The sequence below is a fragment of the Cygnus atratus genome, chromosome 4 (assembly GCF_013377495.2).
Source record: "Cygnus atratus isolate AKBS03 ecotype Queensland, Australia chromosome 4, CAtr_DNAZoo_HiC_assembly, whole genome shotgun sequence".
In the NCBI taxonomy this organism is placed as follows: Eukaryota; Metazoa; Chordata; class Aves; order Anseriformes; family Anatidae; genus Cygnus; species Cygnus atratus.
The window spans coordinates 33,189,431-33,213,776 of record NC_066365.1 but is presented as its reverse complement, the minus strand read 5'-3'; the positions used below and the strand labels follow the sequence as shown (position 1 = coordinate 33,213,776).

Genomic DNA, 24,346 nt, shown 5'->3' with positions numbered 1-24,346 from the left:
CAAAACAGAACTAACAAGAATTCGCTTAAGCACAAAGGATAAAAAAGTTGCATATGTTAACTTGTCAAAAGCTAAAAATTCAATTCAGAGCCACTGTCAGACTTCTAGATGTGACCATGCGTCATTACGTGCTGTGGGAGTTGTACTACATTCACAGTTTTAAGTTGTGCAGCTCATCTGACATTATAATAGAAACTCTATGTAAATCTATGAAAACTCTACGTAAATTCTGGCTTCCACCTCTGAAGCTGTATTACCTGAAGAAGGGAAGAAGAAACCTCCACTTTGTTCTTCAGTGCGGCTCCTATACCTACGTAGCAAAGGACGGTTTAGAATAGTAACAATGACTACTCAAAATGTACTAATGAGAGCAGATTTAGACATTCAAAATGATTATTGAGAATAACTTCTTAAGAAGTCCTAGTATTTCTTCTGATTGTTCTCGCCTCCCTTTTTACTTCTTTCCCCCATGCATTGTCCTTTTGGACTCTATCCTGTATCCTTTTACACCGCCTCTGTGTGTATAGTACAAAGCCATGTTCTTGAAGATTTCTGCTAACGTAGTCATACCTGTTCCAGGCAGGTCTTCAATTACTTCCACAAAGTTCAAGGGGAAAATTCCAGACATGCCTCTAAGCTCTCCTTTGGCCCACTCTTCATTTACATATTCTTTAAGGATAATAGTTTCACCTTCTGAAAAACTGAGTTCGTCTCTGTGATCTCCAATATACTCAAATCGTGCTATGCATCTTGGCCCTCTGCACAAACAAGAAAGGAACTTACTTTGTATATTTACTATATACACTCCTTTCATACTGGTTCCTACCTCTGCCTGAATGTGCTTTATTGCTGCAACGAATGGTTATGAAAGCCAACAAACCACCATTTAGTTAAGACAAGTTGTTCGAGGGGGCTCTATATACATAAATGCTTATTATAAAGGGATATACCAGGTTTTGAATACATGAAGTACGTTTTTAGTCTTTTTTTACCTGAATATGAATCTTAGTAAAATGTCATAAACTTTTATTCTTGAGAACTTAATTTGTAGAATAGCTATAAAATAGATGTAGAAACTGCTAACTATATTAACCTCAGCACAGTTAACACCTGCTTCAAAGGTACTTTTTTTTTTTTTTTTTACTAGTAAATCAAGATAAGAGAGAAAATATTTGACTTACTTAATAGATGGTGACAAGCAGGGTATTTTTTTCCTTTTGCCTTCTTCTGGAACATCAATCTAATAAGACAGCAAAATCAGTAAACATCTTCCATTTTACGCTCATAGCAACACAACTACCATAAACTTTCAACTTGTTAAAATCACCTGTGTTTTAAATAAAGCATCAGATCCTGTTATGGGCTCCACGTGATGCTATAAAATCACTGACATGCTCTGATACTTTACCATATTAATGTTGATTTTAGTTTTGTATGTCTGATTTCTCATTTTCCTATCTTATACAAACAACGAGCACTACTTAATGTTTTTTGTTATTAGCCTGTTTTAATATTCCTACTTGCAGCACGGCTGATTGTCAGAAAATGAGACTAGATGTTACTACGGGTTCTTGCATTTAGCTCCAAACTTCCAATTGATAATCCCTCTCTATCATTTACTAGCACAACATATCACAATAGACAAGATTAGTGTTTACACATATTTTTCTGGGCTTTGGTAGTCAGCTGTACTCAAAACAAAAGCACATCGTAAATCTCACTTCAGTCTGCATGTAGGGGTAGCATCTAAAGAAACCTTAGTTTAGAGAAAACAAACTAATTATTCTCAACTCAGCTGTAGATAACTACTATATGCTAATTAAAGGAATGGGAGAAATATAATTTAGAAAATCACCACACGGATATATCAGTCCTTTATCATAAGACTAACTGTATTTTTGGTATGATATGAAGGGAGCTTTACAATGACACTGCAAGCCTAGGGAACCTGGCTAGGAGCTTTGGGTCTCAGCTCACTATCACATAAGCCAGTTCCCATACACATCAATAAAAAATGTTTCATTGCTGTTGTGAAGTTCCGAAAGAAATCATGCTGACTTTTAGGACAAATAATCTTTGCAGTACTCTTGCTAGAGAAGCTCATAGCTGTGGAGCTCTGAAAGGTCCATGGAAGGAAGCAATAACTATGTATTACTGTTTGGTGCCCAGACACCAAGCTAGTATGCAGCTCAATATTGTAAAACACAGTACAGTGTACTGATGGAGGCCTTGGGTCAAGACCTAAGCTGACATGAATGCACAGGAGAATTCACTCAGTGCATGAGCCATATTTACTGTCCTTTTTTCTCTTTTTTTTTTTTTAATTTTGCTCAAAGGATATTTTTGCACTCAAAAGGGTAACTAGCTATTAAAACTCAAACAGGTGTTTGAAAAGCATCTTCCCTAGCTTCTATGAAGTGTTATCTCTCTGTGCCAATGATGCATTTGACTTCAAATCTTCATTCCACTACTTTAACATAAAATCCTTATCAGCCATCAGTTGTAACAAGAACATTTAAATTGTTGGTTTGTGTAGAGGCTCAATGTAGCTAACAAATCTTTCCTGTGAAAGCAAAGTGAGCATAGTTCCATGATTACTAACCCCAGGTCTATTTTTAATTCTTCAGCACTTCCCAAATTTTAAAATTCTTTTCCAGTAACACCATTACAAACCAAACAGACCCCCTCTGTAACACACTGTGATGGTTACCAAAATACCATTGGTATTTTCCAATGTAGCAGCAGTTCTCATCTCTTTCTGTCAGCTGCCTTCGCTCAGCACAGACTTTTAATGCCTTTAATGCCCAGCCGTACACCTTCACCGGACCCTGGTGTCAGGTCAGCATTTGTGCATGTCCATCTGGCTGGGGTGGATAGCCCGATGGCCCTTTCTACTGGCACAAAATGAACTTCAATCAAGTCAGGCTTACAATAGACCTGACCCAGCTTTTGAGGCAGTGAACTATATTGTATCTCCTTTAAACCTGAGCCGCTCAATCCATTTCCATTGGGCTTCAAAACAACACCCGTCTCTTGCCCGCAGTTTAATGGCAAGTGTCACATTCAGTAACAGGATTGCTTTAAGCTCCTCATTTGCAATAGCACAATCTCCTTGCAAGGTGCCAGCACACCCATTTGTGTTGCCACTAAGGGGAATGGATACAGATGGAAAAAAAAATCTTGGAAGGAAGAAAAATGTTTTCTTGGGCTCAGCTGCTGCCCTGACCCTGTACTGCCCTACGTGGCTGCAAAAGTGGTGATTCCAGCACAGTTCAAGGGGACAAGAATACTAGAGAAGCTGACATGGAAGCACAAAGCAGTCATCTTACTGCGTGTTGATTTTTACACGTTGCTGTGAAAAATAATCTGCTCTGTAGACCCAGAGAAACTACCCAGGGTAACAAAGAGAATCTGGTAAGGGGCCATGATTGTCTCACGTGGCTTGAAATTAACAGGAAAATAATCCCCATAACACAAGTTGGTTCTGCCAAATAAAGCATCTTCCTAATACCATGCAAACAAGTTGGTATGTCTTCTGCGCTGCCAGAGGGAAAAGAGATTATCTAAATAGTGAATGGAATTAAACACACAGGAGCTGCAGTAACACAGAACAAGAAAACCAACGCACTAGGATTGTGTGTAGTAATGTATACAAAGCCTACATACAATTACTTTCACAAAGCTGGCGGGAAATATCCCTGTGCGATTCCCACATTTTCCTCTGTACCACTCAGCATCAATTTTCTCCAAAAGACAAACTGTATCTCCAGAACGAAGGTCCAAGTCATCAGCATGCTCTGCAAGACAGCATCATTTCAGTTAATGGTAGTTGTCACACTCACTGATTTTCTTTGACTAAAACCTTCTTAATATAAATACTACGGACCAGAGCAGAATGAGTTTTCATAAAACCTTAATTATACTTGCTAAACAAATTGTCTTTAACTAGAAGACTGGCCCAACTATAGCTAAACCCATGGATTTGAACAACTCTACATGCAGACCTTGCATGCTGAGCTTCCTGATTATTTTTAAGATCCAAGTCCTACGAAAATCTCCATTTGAAAGTCTTGGAGTAAAACAAGCTTCCAAAATATTCACATTTACTTACCTGCAGAAAAATCGTGCAGGACTACAGCATGAGGTGCACTTGTGTCAGAAACTTTTGGAGGGTTGTTTGAATCCTGACAACAACAAACAAATCCAAGTAGTTTATAAATCATGGAAGATAGTACCACTGACTCTCTGTCACGTACTCTGAGAGTCATTTTCTGACTTTGGATACAACATTGTTATGGATCAGAGAATCACCATTGGAGGCACAAGTAAGTACCGGTCACTGGTCTGTATTCTGTATGCCTTTGGCCAGTGTAAACCAGAAGTTTCACCAAAATCTACTTCTGATCCAGCAAAAGAAAAGGGAGGGCGTGTAACTTTTCCCAGTATACACAAAGCCTCAGATAGCTCTGTGGGTCAAAAGGCTGGAGTACTGATATCAACTCTCTTTGCAAAAGGCTGTGGCCAAACTTGCTGCTGCTTAGTACTGTGTGTCACCAGTTACTGCTCCTTGCTCAGCCCCAGCACACCCAGCAGGGGCAGCACATCTGCCACCTGCCCGCTATTTCTGAGGGCAGAGCCAGCCACCAGCAAGCATACAGGAAGATAACAGGAGAAATTACAAATTTGTTGTGGGATGTTTATCAAGGGAAATTATAGTCAAAATGCTGAGCCTTCATCTCTAGCCCACCCCCTAGACATTTTTAGACTGTACTGACCACAATCACTGTGCCTGAATTGCTTTCAAGCAAAGTAATTTATTGTGGGGAAAAAAAGGAAAACAAAACCAACAACCAAAAAAGCCCAGCATGGACAAAGGTAAGGACAGAATAACATGAATTACAACAGATAACAACAGATTGCAGAGAAACCTACTTCAGCCATGTAGGTTTTTGCTTATCAAAAAGGCTGCTCAGAGCTATCATTTACACCAGCTGTTTGATAGTAATACAGTCATGCCCTAAAACAGGTTAAGTTCTGCATAAGCACAGAGCAAGGGAAATTCTTTGAAGTCCCTAAGTCAATTCACTGATACATCACGTATAGCGCTTCATAAAACTGAGTGCTCATCTTTTGCCTGCTTTTCAGATACTCAGCCAAGGGAGTGATTACCTTCAGAGGAGACAGAGGAACTTTACCAGTTTCCTCTCCCTTCTGGCACTCCAAGTAATTACTGTTGCTCTGCTCCATAAGCAGAATGTCCTGGTGCTATGAGGCAAATCACCATTATTGGGGTTTGTTTTGGTGGTTGTTTTGTTTTTATTAAAGAAACACAAGGATTTAATAACCACTACTGCATTTCTCAGTGTAACCTTTAAAGCCTAAAGCATTTGATGCTTTAACATAACTGGAGTCTTATCCATTAAACATTTATCAACAGAAGAAAATGTCTTACCTTACAGGATGGTTCCCCATGGTTCCTGGGAAGGCAATCTTCCTTGGCAATTCCATGAGACAAAGGTAGCTTGGATAGAGGCAAATGGGAATAGTTTGTTTCAATTTTAAGCACCCGAAGTTTCCACTGCATGTGAAAACAGGTGATGGAAGTATTCTGACCGCCTAATACAGGTAACTAATTTAGGAATCTAGTGGGAGATGACAAGCTCCTTTGGAAAGCATTCAGAGCAGGATTGCTGGTGATATGAATTGCCATTTCAAGAAATGCAAGTCTCACCATCAGCTTTAAAAGTCTCTTAGCCACCTAACTTTTATTATCCCATACGGCACATGATGTTCAGCAACACTCTAATACAGAAATGTATTCAGCTGTCATGGAGGGCACTGGAAAAATGAGCAGGGAGGAAAATTTCATAGACAGTAACATGCAAGGTCAGGAAATTACTGGCGATCTGCTACTGGAGAAAAAATCTCATTTCCAAGATACGTCACATGTTTCTACGTAAACAGGAATGGCTGTGCCACAGAGGAAGCAGCGTGCTTCCTTTATGTCAGACCTGTTCCTACTATCACTTAGATGCACCTTTCTCTCTCTTACTCCTCTGTTCCACCAAGAACCTAAACACAAGAGTGAGGACCAGAGAGAAGGCAACAGAATGCTTCCAGTCTGTGCTGCATGTTGATGTTCTGTTCATATTGTGGTTCTGTGGGCACTTTTTTTTTTTTTTGTTAATAGTGACAGCAATTGTTCAAGCTGTCACCAGTTCGGATCACTGACCAGTTTTAAGTATCTGGGGAAAAACTTTCTCCTGTAACATTGATCTGTGTTATCCCCTAACAACACATGCAATACCAAAAAAAAATATTTTTATAATGAAAACTGATGGAATCGATACGATGAAAACCTAGGCTAAGTAATGTTACATTCCTCACTCTTTGCAGGCTTGATTAAGCAAGGTAAGCTACTTTTTAGGTTTTGATGCTCTTCCAATTTTGTTGTTTTGATATACACAGGGTATAGCTCTATACAAACGCCATATTTAGCATCATTTTATGTATTCTAATAGAATTCAGAACTGATGACTGTGGAAAGAACCCCAACAAATCAAAAGCTATAGGGATATATAAAAAATAATATACAAAAATACACATATACATACATCTATACGTCACGTTTATATATTGCTTTCTCTAGTACTACCTCACACTGCTTATTACTATTTATTTATTAGTATTTTCTAAGGAAGGTTATGCTGATAGATGCACTAATCATATCACAATAACCTATCTCAATAGTTTTCTCACTACTATTTCCACCAGCACGCTTTTATGAACATCAGTCTCAGAATATCTCAGCTCTCACCATGTATTTATTGTAGAGGGGGTGACCTGGTTTAGGTCTAGGAGGTAAAGCTGGATCTTGATTTTTTAATACTTGGCTCTTTGTTCTCTTGGGTCCCAATTTGAACTTGCTTGGCTTTTTATCAGGAGCAATGTCAGAAGTGGATCGGGAAAGAGCATCCTTCTGGGAGGAGGTCTTGGTTGCAGAGAGTTTTGGTGGAGGTGGCCTTCCAGGAACTCCTTTAGGTGGGGGAGGTCGAGCTGGTACAATTTTTCCATTCACAGGCCTAAAGATTGGGTGAACCATCTGAGAAATATGCATGTTAAGAAGCCTGCCACCCCACACCCTCCACCACAGCCCTAGCTATAGAGCATGCTTTAAGGAAACAAGACTCATGACTGTAGAGTGTGAAATATCTGAAGGTCTTGAAGAATCCATGAAACCTCCAGATAATGGGATTGGATGATCAGGTCCTTAGACTTAGATCCTTTGACTACACTTTTCCAAGTCTGCCCACCACTTTTATTAACAGCCTGCCAGTGTTCTCAAAAGCCCCCTACAAAAGCAGGATTTTTTTCAGCAATCCACCTTTAAAAAGAGCTTTGACTGAAGATGCCTTAGCAAGGAGTTCTTCTACCGAAGAGCCTGAGGGAAAGCCCTGAGAAGCTCTGCTGATCCAGCTGGTTTTCAGGAATCAGCCTAGCTCATACTCTAGGATTTCACTCACCAGAAGTGATTTTTGGGCCTCTACCCAAAATTCATGATGTACAACACCACCTTGTACAATGGCATCACTAGCATGATTTACCATTTTTATGCAACAAATGTCTTCTCCAGAAAGAAAACACCAGTGGCAATGCTCAAGCTTTCTGGTAATACCACACGGAGGTACCACACGCTTATTAGCTCTCTCACTCTCACAAGCATTGTGCACATAAAACTTTGGCTTCATGTTATTAAGAAACCTGGCAGTATAATGGTTCCAAAAATACAGTTTTGTTTATTTTTTATTGGGAAATCTTCAGTGAGTAACTGCACTTTTCTCCTACAATTTTATCTCTCATATATATATTATATACATATAGTGTAATTGGCATAATTATTTGCTTGCATGAATTCCTCAAGGATCAGTAAAAATTATCAACCTCAGCAAATGTTCATTAGTGGAACTTCCAGAGTATCTGACATGTATTGTGAATGTCATCCACCATTCGAGAAGATATTGGTGATTTACTAATGCCCCGATAAGAGTTCTCTACTCCTATTTGAATAGGAATTATTTTTTTCAATTTCAAAAAAAATTTCCACTTCTGTTCAACTTATAATTAATTCTGCTGCTTCACTGGGGTTTTAGGTCTGAAGTGAACATTGGACATACTGTAGAAGCTAGCCAGTGCTTCTGGGAAGGGGCTGGCCCAGCATCTGCCCTTTTCAGGGTGGCAGCATCTGCCACCTCCATTCCTCCACCACTCCAACCCAGCCACAAGTGCAAGTGCTGTTGATCAAAAGGTCAGCAACATGCAGGAGAGGATGTTCTCTGTTCAGCTGTGGGTAAAAAGGTTAAAGATGCAGAAAGGAATGCCTGTCAGCAGCCACTGCACATTAGCTGAGGAGTCAAACAGCTGTCCTGTAATCTCCCTGCTCATACCAATGTCGTACAAACAAGTATGAATCCACTAGCAGCTTGGATCTGCCTATTTATTAGTAAGTACATTAAAAGAAAAACCTACCCAAGCCCTTTGAGTTAGGATCAGAGTTGGCGGTATCTACACTGAGACTAACTACACAAACTCACTTAAAAGAGATGTTTCTGAGTTAATCATTGAAAAATTGCACTTACCTTGGAGGTAGTGCAGGTTCTGGCTGAGGTGCTCCAGCCTGTTCTGAATGATCCAACTCCTACAAAGATTAAGAAGAAAAAGGCATTTCATTAAATCTAAGAAACAGAACGGATCTTGTTTAAATGATGCATTTCTTATTTTAAATTACAGACAAGAAAAGCAAGAGTTTCTGGCACTTTGGGACTAAAGTAATAAATATCATGGTGTGTTCTAGTGTATTATTATTGTGCATAGAGGGAGATGTAAATAACTTGGCTGACTACCTGAATCACAGCTTAAATTGTATATTAGGTATGACCCAGCCCTCTTTATCCTACCACATGGGAATCAGGCAAGAGACAAACTCAGGAGAGTCATACAAATCCACAATTTCACTGCCCGTAGGATTCCAACTTGTCTGCAGTTACATTATTGGCTTTGATTTAACTTTGACAGATGAAACACTTTGAATAGGCTTAGAGCAGAAAATATGACATTGATGTAACTTGCACAGGAGAGAGTCTCTTGCAAATAACATTAGCTCTCATTCAAGAAGGCATCTAAGGATGTTTCCTAGAGATCTAACACACAAATCCTGCTGAATCTTGCTTTGGCAGATCAAGGCTTTGCTGCTCCCAGCTGCCCATCCCAACCCTGCCAGAGACTGCTACCCTGTGGCAGAGTCAATAGAGGGGAACACATGACATATCTGAAGGGCTTGGACCACAGTAATGGATTAACACATTACCATCCTTCTGCCTTCTGCTGTTCATTTTCATCGCAGTGCCAGAGAATACCACCAGCTCAGCTGACCAAGCACAGCTGTATGCAACAGCACGGTAAATCAGAGTGCTAAATCTACGATCAAAAGTAACCTTTTTGAACCACTAACTTTCAAAAGGGCTCAATACTCTTGTTTACGTGTCTTGTGGACACGTGCTTGAAACTGGTAAGCAATTTCTGTGATTTTTCTCCACCTAGACAATACCTAGATGTATTTTGTGACAGAACTTTGCCTCTTGACTAAGTCCCCAGATGACTGCTCCTGATTAAATACTTCTGATTAAAAAGAAAACAGCCTGACGCTTTCAGATGGGACTGGCATCCTAACATCAAAAATTCTCCTCTTCTGCATGAAACCTGAGCCAACTGCTGCTTATGGTCAACAGCTTCTGTTGTTGCTTCTACAGATGAACACTGCTAGTTTTAGAAGCACTGGTTTGTGTAATACTTCATTATGAATCCATTCTCGATGTTTACCACTTGGCAATGGAAATAGGTTGAAATGAGCATATACAATCTTGAACTTAAGTTTAGAGGAGGAGATCTCAAAATATGTAATGGGTTACTCAAAGATTAGTGTATGAGGTGACCCTCTGCATGCCTGTCACAATAATCTGGAGGATATTGTAAATGTTCTTGGATTGTATTGTGTAAAACGTTATTTAATGTATTGTATTGGAAATTATTCTTACAGCATTATCCAGAAAAGATAGGGCCTCTATGAATAGCCTCTTCAGCCACGACGTTTAAACCCCACCCTTTATCCTATTAGCAAAAGTAGCCACAAATACATTTGTTGGCAGCTGTCCACCTAGTTAGGGCTTTTGATTTGATTTGATCTTCTTACTGCCTACGGTTTCCAAAAGATTCTCTGCCATTCTTGCCATCACAGCTCTCAATATTTGGAAATTCTACTTTCATTTTCTAGTTTATTTTAATTCTATTTAGTAAATCTGTGTCAAAGGGAATAGAGGATACAGCTATAATGAAGCTACAGCTTCAGCTACAATGTCTATCATTATTATTTGCTCAGAAGTGAAGAACAGAGCCTTGCTTTTCAAAAAGATGGTTCTACTCAGGCTCTGACAAGGGCCAGTAGAAAACAACTGGAAGAAAAGAGCTGAAGAAAGCAAGCTTCATTCATCTACAGAACAGCTTCTCTGCCTGGACATTAGCTCAGACACAGAGAAGTACTGTGTGTATGAACGTAAAAAAAATTAGATATTTCTAAAGGACTTTGGCAGTATTTGACCATGCAAGTCTTATTACACTTTGAGCCACTTCGCAGTGCTTTGGAAACTAAATTGTAGCGTATCCTTGATTCCGGCTGCAAAATATAGAAAATTGAAGATAAATGTGATCAAAGTCTAGTAAAATCAACAAAGTGTTTTTCAGAACTGACAGCAGTCTAAATTACCTTATTAAATGAGAGGACGCAATTAAAAGAAGAAAACCTTATATTTTTGAGTAGTCCCTTTCATCCTTTGGTCCCTCAAATAACTTGCTTTAAAAAGGATTGAGAGTGACAAGAGATCTGTTAACCAAAGCAGAAAGTTGTAATGCAGGAAAAGTTTTAACTTACCACTCTTTTTACTAGGTCACCACTGTTGGGTTTGCCTGCTGTGATGTCAGAGGTGTTGCCAATAGGCTTTTCAGCAGGAAGTGGTGGAGGGCTATGAGGGATTTCATTTAAAGCTGTTAAAAAAATAAAAATTCCAAATGAAAATCTAATGAATAGCTTCTTTACACACACCAAACATAGATAAGAAAATCTACCTTGTTTTGGTGCACCTTTTTGTGAACACAACTTCCTTCCTCAAAGCCAGAGCAGCCAATGGGCAGGACCACCAAAAGACTAGTGAAGGGAACATTGTAACTCTGACGTTGACTGTAGGAGTGCTTCCCATTCTGCACAATCAATCTTCACTTTACTCTCAGGACACCAGCAAGTTATTCTAGGGTTTCAGCTGCAATACTTGTTGATACAATATTAGACGAGCAGCAGAGTTTCTGCCCCTGGGAATGTTGGACTCATTACTGGATACCCTGAAACACCATCACCATCTCTCAGCCACATTTCTAAACTGGCTCACTTTTTTCAGCTGTCAGCTCCTGGAATATCCTTCAGGCTGGAAAACAGCTGAGGGTTATTTCAAGTAACCCTGAAAGATCAGGAGACTTGGATGGAAGAATCTCCAGAAAGGTAAAGGCAAGCAAAGAAACTCTTGTCTGCTAGAAAAGTCATGGTGATAGAACAAAAAGAAAGATGGGAGCTCCCTGGTAGTCTGTAAGGAGCTAAGCAAATTTAGGACATAGAAGAGGAAACAGTAAAGTTGTTACTATGGAAGAGTGATGATCTCAGTCTCAACAAAGATACAAAAACCTGAGATAAACGAGATTTCTTTTAAATGTCTCTATCATTCAATTCCGGGAAGCACTTGGTCAAGTTTTATCAGCATATTTACCAATATTTTCATCTTTATATACTGAAACTTTGTCACCTATTTTACAATGCATTTGCATACCAAGAAAATTCCCTTCTTACCAGAAACTTCAGACACTTAAGCTCTTCTGATTTCCAGTCTTGCAGTTACATAAAAACATGTATAGACAGCCTGGACGTTCATAGACTAATGACAAAAATGAGGACAGATTCTACAGAAAGGACAACCTTAAGTTGCTCATTTCATGAAAAGTACTCTTAACAAAGAAAGAACACATAGGAAGGAGAGGTGGTGTTTTTAACACCTCCGTTGCACTACCATGATCTAAAAGACTGGTGTTGATGTTTAGAAGTGCGTTATTTCAAGGATAAATACATTATAACACCCAGGAGCAGGTAATAGTCACTGTGTTGGCAGGGACTGAGAACAGGGAATAGAAGTTAATGAAGTTCATCCACTCTTCTAAGGTGGTATGATGAGAAGTAAAAACAATACCTGCTCGTAATTGCAAGGGATATCTTCTCTTCAACATACCTTACTGATATATAAAGAACATGAGAGATTTATTTATTCACACCACTTCAAATCTTGATATATGCACAGATGGTCTAACTTCTCTGCCTTTTCTGTTTATAAACCAAAATTAAAGGAAATAAAGGAAGAAAAAAAAGCTCCGACAACTAGAAAGCAGGTGCTACTTTCAGTGATTTCTAAGTGTAAAAACTGAAGTGGAAGTTTAAACTTCCTTTCTAATCATAGCTCAACAAAAATGCTAATGAGGAACTTCTAAAGCACTGGAGCTCAAATTCTTAAACATTCAGCTCTGCCCTCTTTTTGGTAGTGATTTTTTTTGGTTTTGTTTTTCTCCAGTTTATTATTGTTGTTTTTTTTTCTTTTTGTTTTGCACTGGTTCCTAACAGACAAAGGATGGCAAAAGACCTCTTGTACTAAGACCATGTAGCTCTCTTACAAGGTAAATGCTACTATATCCATGTCACTCCTTGACCCAATTGCACTCTTCTCGGGTGTTTTAACTTTTAACAGGAGCTGCTGTAGAAATGTAAGCTATCTGATAAAAGGTTACTCTGTATATTTGGAACCTGCTCCTGTTCCCCCACATCCCATTAATCTTCCAATCACAGCCTCTTATAGAGCAGTCCTTCACACCCCTCTAAAAATTGTAATTAAGTACACTATGACTGGCAGTCTCTGTAGAAAGTTCAGTTGCCACTAGAGAGCAGCAAGGGACTGGTTATCTACAAGTTCAAAAGACTCCAGATAAGGAAAAAAAAAAAAGTTTGTTTTTTTTTTTTAATTACAAGGAAAGATCTCCTTTGTGGAGATTAATTTTGTTGGGTTCCTTACATTAGTTTGTAAACATATTCTTCTAACTGAAAAAAGCTTTTATTTATGATCATGTATTAGCAGAATGTCTTTTCCTAATGGCTTTATCTTCATTCTTCTCTGCATTTTTCATCACTTCCACTGCATTTCACACATACACAGAGGAAAAGAAAACCCGGGGGGTTAGGAGGAGAGAGAAGGGATCTCAGGGAATAGTGAGAGAAAGTCTTAGTAGCAATGCCACCAGGATATCTTTGGCTCTATACTTACACAATTTAGTAAAACTTGAGTCTGAAATACCGGTTTTAAGAGCTATCTTCTGAGCTCTCTTCCTAAGTTTTGAGGATAAAACATAAGGCTAAACTTCAGCAGCTATGTACTCAAGGACTGAAAGATCAACACAAAGACCTTGTGGCTCTCTGATAAACTTCCACTCTCAGATACTGTCAGTGTGATTTGTAAAGTTGTAAAGGATTAGAGATGGAAGGCATTAGGGATAAGATAACTATCAGAAAACTACAGACAGGAGGACCTTGCCACAAAATAGAACAAATCAGTTCTTTGCAATCAAATTCTCGCATGCCTTTTTTATTCCCTCAGTTACTACCAAAACACTACAGCTTAAATGACCACGGATTTTGATAGAAGCTGTAAAAACTATGTTTACAACCTGACTAAGCTTTTGAAGCAAAATTTAATACACTAATTTGGTTCCTCTGACAAGTGCAGGCCCTGCTCCCAGGAAGCTTGGGAGCAGCATTAAAATATCCTCAGCTGATGTCTGCACATAAGTCAATTTGACCGAAGGCACAGCTCAGCAGTATGGGTTAGCTGACTGAACAAGTTTGCTTCTGCTGCAAGGGTCTCCTCCGGCTCTTCTCTGCCAGCATTTAGATCTCTCCCTGCCACTATTTCCCCCCTGATATGTATTAGATCCATAAAGTTTGAGGAGCATCAAGCTTAGTGCAAAGGAGGGCACCAGACAAGGTAGCTGGGAGACAGGGGGAGAGGAACGTGACTGCCAGCCACTGCTGCCTCCCACCACTGCTGGCCATCTGTTGTGTTCAACTGCACTGCGGGATTCCTTTGACAGCTAATACAGCAAGCTAACAGCAACTCAATTTGGAAATAGTAAGTCCCAATTAAAATGGTCTCCTGGTAAAGATTTTTCAGACAGTTTCGGAGAAGAACTTACATTTCCTGGATTTAGCTGGAATTCGGATAACAGTGGGTTTCCGTGCTAAAGCTGGTTGAGCTGCCTGTTCCTTTGCTGGTTCACTTTTGGAGAAGAACTGGAATGGATCTAGAAGGAAAAAAAGCCCAGTATATTTAATATGTATTTGCAGAACACAAATCTTACCAGTTATTGCACTCCTCTTTAAGCACATTAATATTTCACACCCAAGAAAGTCATAAAAAATATACAAATCTGTTTCCAGGGACAAACATTGGGCTGATGCAAATAGAGTAGTCAGCTCTTTGTAAATAACATATCTTTTAGGTACATCCACTATCATAGTCGAGTTAACACAAACATGTTACAGATGCCTTCTGGAATTATATAAGCCACTGAAGAACAACCGCATTAGTTGATAATAGAGACCCAAAATCAGAATGGCTTTGGGGAAATGTATTTTCATCACAGTTGCTTTCATGTGCTGTGAACACATTCGCCACTAAGTTTTAATCAGTAAAATCTTGCCAAAGCTAAATGGTTAGCTCTACAGAAGTTTTATCTTTATGCCTACAGAAAGAAACAAACAAAAAAGCAGAAAGCACTTAAACATTACTGATTACAGTATGTCTTTGCTGTAGAATAACTAATTCCCTTGGAGATTCTGCGTCATTTTGCTGATTATAACCCTGATGTCATGGTGAAGACTGGTTCAGACCAAGGACTCGGAGTCGTCCCTGAGCTGTGTCTGTCCCTGCCTATATCACTCATTCCTCTACAAGCCTGTCCAGTCATTCCATCAGTAAGACAGGAGCAATGTTTTCTATGATTAATAAACTTAAGCACTGGTCTCGTATTAATAGGCATGGGAACATATGTGCATGTAGAAGGCAGCTGTAAAAATACTCGTACATAAATAAAATCCAAATCAAAGGGTTCTTTCTCACGTACACCATGTCAATGAGCAATACTTCATTTCTACCTGTTCTATGTTGTTAACAGATGCTACCTTTTTCTCTGACATTACTAAAAACTGCAGTAAAATGGCAATGCTTAACTGCATCATAAATGTGTAAGGTAGAAACTGGAGAAGCATTCTGGCCAATAAATTCTCCATGACATGCATTCACAGCCCCAACAACTGAGTTTGATCTCCTCTGGAGGCCTTTTTAGACGTGTAGCTCAATGAGATGTTATTTATGGAGTGTCAGAGTCTCAGAGAGGAGGCATGCTGGGCATCTCTTTAAATTCTTCGGGGCTTTTCTAAAAAAACTTCTCTCGTCCCAAAACTACCACCACACTTTCTGACAAAGTTGAAAATACTGTATTTGATAAAACTCTATCTTCATGTTCAACACTTAGAAACAAGCAAACAGAAGTTATGTAGTGCGAAGTCATGATTTGCTATAGATAATTTGGAACAATGCAACCCAATGCAGTTTATCAATGCACTTGCAATCTGTGTCTGGGAATGTAAAATAGACTTAAAATATCCAGAAGTACAGTATTTACTTATGAACTTCATTACATAGCTTTTAGCACTTCAATTTAAAAAGCCTTGGCATTTTTTGAGAGGTAAAGACCAACCACATTAAGCTCTTTTTTATTATTTTTACACTAAAAATAGGCCCCAAACAGCTTCAGACAGGCTCTAGCACCAGCAAGGACAGCATGCTGCACGGCCCAGGCGTGCTCTGATTCTCATCTCCCGCTAGCCCCTGGCCCAAGGCTCTTTGTAGGTGTATCTGTCAGACAGAGGCGCAGGGCTTGTGTCACAGTCTGTCCCAAAGCCATGACATCTACCTCCTTACAGCCTCCCCAGATCTGCCTGGGTACCTTCATGTCGCATCACAACTGTGAATCAAAGCGCACCGATTCTTTCTGCCAGACCGCTTGTAAACAGCTTTGGGCGTAGACATCAGGTACATTTTAGAAGGTAAGCGTAAACCTGCCAGCTTGGTTAAGCTACTGTTAGCACTAGGCAGTAAAAAGTTTAGGTTTCCTCAGTGAAAGCTGCACCAGAGCAAGAGATGTGCTAGAGGACTGGAAAACACAGACCACACCAGGGGTGCGAGCAGTCTGGCAGTACAGTAGTTGCAAGAAACATAAAAACCCCACTCTCAGAGCAAGCCTGCAGTTAGCATTTTCTTTCCTTTCTTTACACCTACATCTGCTAGCTACACTGCCAGAATTTGAATTGCGTTCAAAAAGATTTACCTAGTCTTAACTGTTATGATGGTGTTCAGAATGATTTCAGTGCTGCTGAAAAAAGAAAACCCAAGGCAGGGTTTCCTCCGCTCTCAGTCAATTACCTCGTGACTGTACCCCAGGTACACCCATAGGGGCAGCAGGGCTGCGGGCCCTTGGGGAAGCTCAAGGCCAAGGGTACCCATGGGAAGGCGAGCAAGGCTGGTAGCGGGCTCCTGGACGCAGCAGGGCCGTAGGAAACCTCTCAGGCTAACCTTCTGCAGAGGTGAAGGAAGCTCTGCGAGAACAGTGAGGAAATAATTGTCCAAAGCCTCCATCTCATAAAAATATAGACAGAGTAAGACCAAATGCGGATACCCTAAACACCCCAAATAATCACACATCTGTATTCTTACAAATCCGGAGATTCACAAGTGCACAAAAGTATCGTTTGTTAGCTGCTAATCATTTCTGTGCATAGAGCTGGTTTTCCTGACCATTCAGCAGTTGGCTGAAGTCTCCAAATCACTAGATTTGAGCTAAGTTATTTTTAAGTCTCGGTTTCCGTCATTCTCAACCCGAGGCCGAGAAAACCGTTCTACAAACCTTAGTTTTCCACTCATTATCTTATGTTCAATTATACTGTTGTCACCTCATAATTAGTTTAAAACTCATTACCTTGTTTGTGTCATTCCATTCCCCAGTGCTGGGTTTGCAGCAGAAATTGGCTGAGTAAACGGCTGCGCTGCTTTGTGCAATGGGACTGACAGCATATCAAATTTTTATGTTGTTTAACAACAATTGGGCATCGTTTGAGCATAATTCATGGAAGTGTGAAAACAGAATTGTTAACATACTCATTTAAAGCTTCTCAGCTCAAGGAAATTAATCTGCGAGGCATTTTTCATAACACATATCAACAGACTTCAATCGATCTTTTTTATTAAACTTTTACAACGATGCTTAAAGCCTGTGTTTTCCTGAGTCTCACTTTTCTGGAGCTTCTGTTTCAAAGGTTTATTTGATAACATATAATACTGTGCTGCTTTGTTGGTAAGGCAAATGAAAGTCGTGTATCCAAATATACCATATACCATCTCTTTCTTTTACCAGTTTAGGAGAGAGAGCCTTTTTGCCCACTTCCATTTATCATCCTTTTTTAAAATCAGAAATCAGCAGGTTACAGAACAAACATTAGCTTTCGTCCCTGTGAACAGGAAAATGGATAGCTTTCTGAAGCATGTATTAGTGGTCTTTAAGTAGGAGGTAGTGAGATGGTAACAGATAACTCAGCAGCAATAAGGGGGCTCTCCAGACAAATCAGATGTGGTACGCTGAAAGCACAGAATAATATAATCTACTGCGAAGAAGTTCGGTCCTGCAAGAATTACTCTCAGTACACAAAAACAGCATAGTGTAAAATGTGTTGATGCTGACATTACAACACTTGTCACTACAGAAGTATGCAACTGTGTCTACTTTCAATGTTTAATTAAAAAAAAAAAAAAAAGGAAATCAGCAGCTATTACAGGCAAAGCTCACACATTCTCTTCACACAGAACATAATTAACATCGGGGTCACCAGGGGCTCCCAGGAAAAGAGGACAGGCCAACCCCCATCAACAACTGCTTTATTAAAACCTAGCCTGGCAAAACCACTCTTGGCTTTGTGGAAGCAGATTTAGCTCACACTTGGGGAAGATTTTCAATAACAGACCCCTCTTAGTAATATACCTGGAGATCCACTGGAGGTCTGACAGATAGCATCCCAAACAGAAATGGGGTCCATGCTTAAGAAACACTATGAAATACCAAAAGTCCGACCCTTCAGAAGTTCTAAATTTCAACCTCTCTGCAAACATAAACAGCCAGATCAGACCATGTATTCTACCGAATTCCAGCATAAGTTATTTTCCCAACCTCAGTTTTTCCCAGTTCTTTTCATCAGGGAAATTAACAGTTCACTGTTCTTCGAAATGGTACTTCTGACCCAGAAAGAATTACATAGTCTGTGCTGCCTTTCTCAAAATATGCAATCTTAACTCCCTCTGCATAGAAAATTGCCATGGTCTGATCATATCCATGTCTTTCAGCAAACTGGGAAATTAAAAAAGAATAATAATAAAAAAGAGACAATGGGATGTAGGCTCTTCATGATGTCAACTGTGCCCAACACAAATATAAGCTCAGGTGAAACTCAGGCTCTTTGGAATTCTCCTAGGAGAGGAGACTGGGTCACTTAAATAGAAGGAATGCAGCATTCAGGAGTAGACCTAATATTGCTTCAGAAATCATTTCAAAATTAAAAATGGAGCAGAGACAAGCAGATCTGCTTTTATAATGTTCTAGGATTTCTTCCTCCCCAGTCTACACAGTCACTTTTCAAGACTAGCTCAGTTACTTCGGTAGCTGCTATGAACAGACTGCGTAGTCCTGCTTCATCCACAGATTTACATTGCATCAGGCCCAGGAGATTTGATATACCTGATAGGCACGATTAGTCAAGCAGGTATTCGAGCGGGCTACTAAAAACCTCTTACACATAACGACCTTTACATCTAAGTAGTTTTTCTAACGTTGTTGCCAAAGCATTCGCTTTATTTCTGCATCTAGTTATGCTGTACCAAAAGCACAAACCACCAGAGCAAGCACACAGTGATTGCAGAAGTTTCTTCGTGAGGATTATCTCCCCTCTCACGAAAGGAAAGATGGTCCAGATGCCCAAACAGAAATTTCACTAGTAAAATCAAAAAATGTGTTGCGCAAAGACTTACAGATGGTAAGAATTTATCTGGCAAAATTTATTGCTACTCAGAGCAGAGGAAATACAGTGTACCACTTGCATAGGTATTAGGCACTGCTCTCTACTCACTGATGACATCTGATGAAAGGCAAGGCAACTCAAAGCCAGCAATCATTACTTTGGAGGAATGAATCTGATCCGAAGAATGAATGATGTTTACAGGATATACTTGGGTTGTGCAGAAGAAGCCATCAGCACAACAAAATGCATGAAGTCACAGAATTATGCAGAGTTTGATGTTGTCCAAAAGGTATCATTAAAATTTGGTAAAAGATGCAATATAAGACCTAGTGTTAAGCACTTGTTAAAAACACAAGATGTCCTTAATTGAGCAATGGAATACCTCATCCATGGTGTTAGAAAGCTGAAAAACAAAATGAAATCCACTACTAGAAGCACAAAGTTTCTTGGGCTATTGGAAGACTTAACGGCAATACCAGCATTTATAGGGTGTAAAACTACAGCACTATATAGTGCACAGAGACAGATTAAACAGACCTTTTCCAGGCTTTGGCTATCATCAGCTTTTTGGCATTTCTCTCTAAAACTGAGTGAATGCCCACACTTACTACCTGTGTGCTTCAAAAAAGCACAACAGTTTAGTGTGGACAAGCTAGCAGTGAACTACTAGAGGTGACAGTAATTGCACTGCCTTTGGCATAAAAGGAGCACTAACACCAGCACAAGTTACAACATAAGAGTTTGGGGACTACTGAATCTATTTTGGTAGGGTAAGAACAGGGTAGTTGAAGTTGCAAGAGCCTTCAGGAGGTATCTAATCCAACCTCCTGCCCAGAAGAGGTCAGCTATGAGGTCACATTGCTAGAAATTGGCTGCACAACTTGGTCTAACTTCAAAAATCTGATGCTGGAGGGCATTTGGTCGTACAGTGGGCGATAAAACTAAAACCCAAGATTACCCCAGAGATTAAGAAACTCAGCCTCACCCATTCTTGCCTAACAATGGTAATGCTCGTTCATTGATAAGAGAGTCAAGTGCCTCGAAACAGGCAAGCTGGAAATCTCCACAGCAGAGGTTCCATAGTGGAAGAAAGTAGGGCATACAAAATCTTTTTAATGAAGATTTGGAGGACAAAGGAATTTGTAATGTTGTTTAAAATACCTGTGTAGCCTCTCAGAATAATCTTGCATGCTTCCAGTGAAGGAAAAAAATACTGTTTTGTTTATAAATGCTTCTTTTAAGTAAGCATTTTGTTGTTTTTTGTTTGACAATCTTCCTGATCAAAAGATATCTGCATTTTAAGTGTTATTACAAAATAAATAGATGTAATCATTAGAGAAGAAGGTTATCATTAAGAACATTATTACTTGCAAGTTACCACTTACATGTATCGACACAGAACTCAAAAGCAAATTTGTTTTACAACCCAAAGGGCTCATCACCTATTATGAGGCTATGATTTAAAATTTGTACTGGTTTCCTGAAATTGGCTATAAGGCCTTCTCCTGCGGTAAGACTGGAGGCACCTACAAGCTCCTTGGGGGTCCAGCTTAAGTTCACTAAGCAAAAATCTGCAGGGCCTGAAGAGTCAATGGATGCTTGTTACCACTTGTGCTGGAGATTGCCAACGCCGCAGCAAAACCAAGAGGGCACAGCACAGGCCTCCAGCTACTCCAGCCCCCAGCAGAACGCCTTCAGGTAAATCTCGTTTTGTCACGGGCTCAAGCCAAATAGAAGATTAAAATGGATGAGGCAGCTCACTCTGCTCTGACGATGACACCTCTGGCAGCAAGTCAAAAAGGAGACAGGTAACTTAAAATAGCCACAAGAGCCATCAGGAGTAACACAGCAGAATACTGAGAAAAATTGCATTATTTTGAAGATAGGTCTGGAGTAATCTACCAGTTACAAACGTTTTAGGTCTTTTTTTTTTTCCCCCCTCTTCCTTCCTGAGGAAGCAATTAAAAACAAGCAGCTGGGCAACATCCCCACAGAAGACAAAGTTGGAGTTACTCGAGCAGCAGTTTTTCTGAATTGGCCACAATATCACACAGATGCCACCATTCATGCCACAAGAAGGAACAACATATATAAATAGACAGTAATCACTGGTTTGGTCATTTTTCTGCCCATACAGGCAGAATTGAACTTTTATACTGTGAGGAAGAAAGTAACTAAATAAAAGAATTAAGAAATGCAACCATTGCGTTACTGTTAGAATTGAAATACATTAATATGTGGAAAATAAAACAGAAAATTGCCTCCTGGTAAGGATAGACACTCTCTATGAATTACTTTTCAAAACATTTGGTTTAAATTAAGTTCTGGTATATCGGGAATAGAGCGATCAGCGAACTATATGATATCTTGGAGAAAGAGAGAAGGCAAGTGGAAAAAAAGACTCTCTACGTGTAAGAAAGAATTAAAATATTGTAGCAAGATCACCTCCAGGTTTTAATTTAAATATGTGCTTTAAATGCACATATTTTAAATGTTACCTTATTTTCCACCTCAGGACTTTAACAAGCAAGCACAGTACATGCTTTAACACAGCCACTGATGGGAGTTACAGGTGAAATCATGGATCCACTGAAGCCACGGAACTTCTACCCAGCTCGGCTCGCACCAGGATTTCATTTCTTAGCCTTTTTAAATACGGACTACCGAGAAAAGATTCCTCCTGACACATTAGTGAAACTTGTAACCTTATGGAACCGCACAAATCCCAGTTACCAGCTATAACTGAAGTGTAAAAATACTCTTTATGATTCAAAATATCACAACTGTCATCAAAGCATTAACATGTCAAGATTTATGGTCCCAAGTAGACGCCTTCACATTCTAAGGGACTGACTTGAGCAGGAGTAATTTCATTAGGATACAAACACCTCTGAACATTATCTCTAGCCTTTGAGTGCAAAATTATGCGGGCACTTAAAACTGGCATCAATTCTGGCTGTTGATGAAAGGAGCTGTTCCACAGATTTGTCATTCTTGACTTTTCCTTCCTGGCACTTCCCTTGGGCCAGCAGCGGAGACATGAGCTGGATGCAAGGTTCTACCACAGTTTACCTCTGAATCTCCTAGTTGTCAAGCCTCCAGTGCTCCGACAGACTTCAACTGGCACAGTGGGCGCTGAAAGCTTTGAAAGTGATCTTGGTGCCCCATGTCTCAATACACACCAGAAGAACAATTTGTTTTTCTTGTGTTTCACCTTTTCATGCAGATGCTCCCCTCAACTTCCGCACCCTTCCCACCATCAACTGAATGCTTCACCTTCTTCCTTTCGCATCAAGTGTTAGCGGAAGCAGTGATCAATCTGTCCAAATCTATTTACATTAGCCTAAGTCCCAGATGCATTTGTGCTGTATCAGAAAAAAATAAGTTCTACGAACATTCTAATCTGTGATGCAAAACTGCTCTTTGACAAAAATCTGTTGGTGCTCAGTTTCAAACACCGCTGCATAAAAGCCTTCCTCCTTTTCTAGGGTTGCCATAACAACAAGGAGAGTGCTGTCATTTTGCTAAGTAATGACAATGACAAATATGTAAGAAATACAAAGGTCTGGGGAATTGGGAGCAGGATTACAGCTTCTCTTCCTGCCTTTACAAAACATTTTACTGTGGATTCATCTTGCAAATCCTAAGCTGTTCCTATGGGAACATGAGAAATAGCTAGTGTTAGTGCTCTGCGTTGCCTCATTTTTCAGAAAGCCAGTGTTGTTCTTGGGGATGCTTTGTCAAGACTTAGCATGGCATTAGTAATCAAGGGTATAGCATATGATCTTCGCTCGCAAATGCCTGCAAAAATCTGGAAGGATTCCTAATTTTACAGTGTAATAAAGAGATAATGCTGTCAGACCTTTTTTTCTTTTCTACATACAAAGGTGTTACAGCAAACATACCATTTTATTAAATGAATAAAATCATAGACTCAAGAAATGAGTAACCTTTCTGGAATCCTAGGTGTTATTCTTGATTAAATTCAGAAGGAAATACTTTCCATTCTTATGGTTAACAGAAGTATTATTCAGATGATAGTTTCAACATGAAAGCTGATCTTTTCAGATGATTTTCTTTGGGATGACTGAACTTCTAATTTAACAGAATTATCGTTACTTTATTTTTCAGGGTGGGGGAAAGGCAGACTTTTAGGGCACACAGCCAAAACATCACTTTCCTTTTTATTCACTTTCAAAATGTAAGAATTCTCTTTTCTTGCCTTCTAGTTGGAAGTTACATTTTCCCTTTGTTTGTTGCATCTAATCATCAAAAGGCTGAAACTACAAGTTTTCCCTCAAATGCACAGAAACCAAGAATCATCCCTCCTGCTTCTAACTTTCTTCCAAAACCATCACATGCACAGTGGCTGTTGTACAATTGCACTCTCCAGACCTGATGATCTTAACTCTGTTCCCAGCTAGGTACTGTCAGTCACACACTTCAAAACTCCTCTCCACTCACCTGGTACTCTTCCTTCCTTCTAGGTTTGCTACAGTCTCTGCAGTGCTCCTGGAACCCATCAGTCCAAGAAAAAAGAGGACGTGGATCCCTGTAGAGCTAATCACCTCTCCTGCAGGACCTTCTGTTGCCTTATTTCACTGCTTTCATAAACTGCTCTGAGGTTTGTATGTCTGTACGTGTTGGCCTGAACAGTTTAGAGCTGTAAGGGACTTCCTACATCTGCCTTGGGCTTTTTATGCCAATGTAAAATGGAAGTGATAACAAGTCGGAACTTCAGCTAACAATATAATCCACTACCTGTAAAGAAATCACACTTGCTAACAACCATTAATATTGATTTACTCTGACAACTACACACTATTTGTGTGTCTCTTTGCAGACTGCTGAGATGTTTAATGATAAATGAGGTAAAAAAAGGGGGGAGGGTTTAAAAATCATAGTTTTTTAAACATGTATTTTGTATGACATGCCATCTGTTTTAAAGCAGAGCTCTCCCTGGATTGTAAAGGGGCTGGTGGTCTAAACCTGGTATACTTGAATACTAAGAGGGAAAAAGCCATTGCTGTTAAA

General features: G+C 39.6%; 1 protein-coding gene across 2 annotated transcripts in view; it reads right to left on the bottom strand.

The window, feature by feature from the left end:
* SH3D19 (SH3 domain containing 19) overlaps window positions 1-24,346 on the bottom strand; it is an 81,164-nt gene that overhangs the window by 5,793 nt on the left and 51,025 nt on the right. For both annotated transcript variants that reach the window (XM_035547062.2, XM_050710466.1), the window contains 10 exons: window positions 14,383-14,490; window positions 10,982-11,094; window positions 8,637-8,695; window positions 6,818-7,082; window positions 5,453-5,521; window positions 4,112-4,184; window positions 3,667-3,797; window positions 1,182-1,240; window positions 571-758; window positions 258-310 (listed from right to left, as the gene is read on the bottom strand). In XM_035547062.2, the coding sequence (XP_035402955.1) occupies window positions 258-310; window positions 571-758; window positions 1,182-1,240; window positions 3,667-3,797; window positions 4,112-4,184; window positions 5,453-5,521; window positions 6,818-7,082; window positions 8,637-8,695; window positions 10,982-11,094; window positions 14,383-14,490 (1,118 nt within the window). The remainder of the gene's footprint in view (window positions 1-257; window positions 311-570; window positions 759-1,181; window positions 1,241-3,666; window positions 3,798-4,111; window positions 4,185-5,452; window positions 5,522-6,817; window positions 7,083-8,636; window positions 8,696-10,981; window positions 11,095-14,382; window positions 14,491-24,346) is intronic.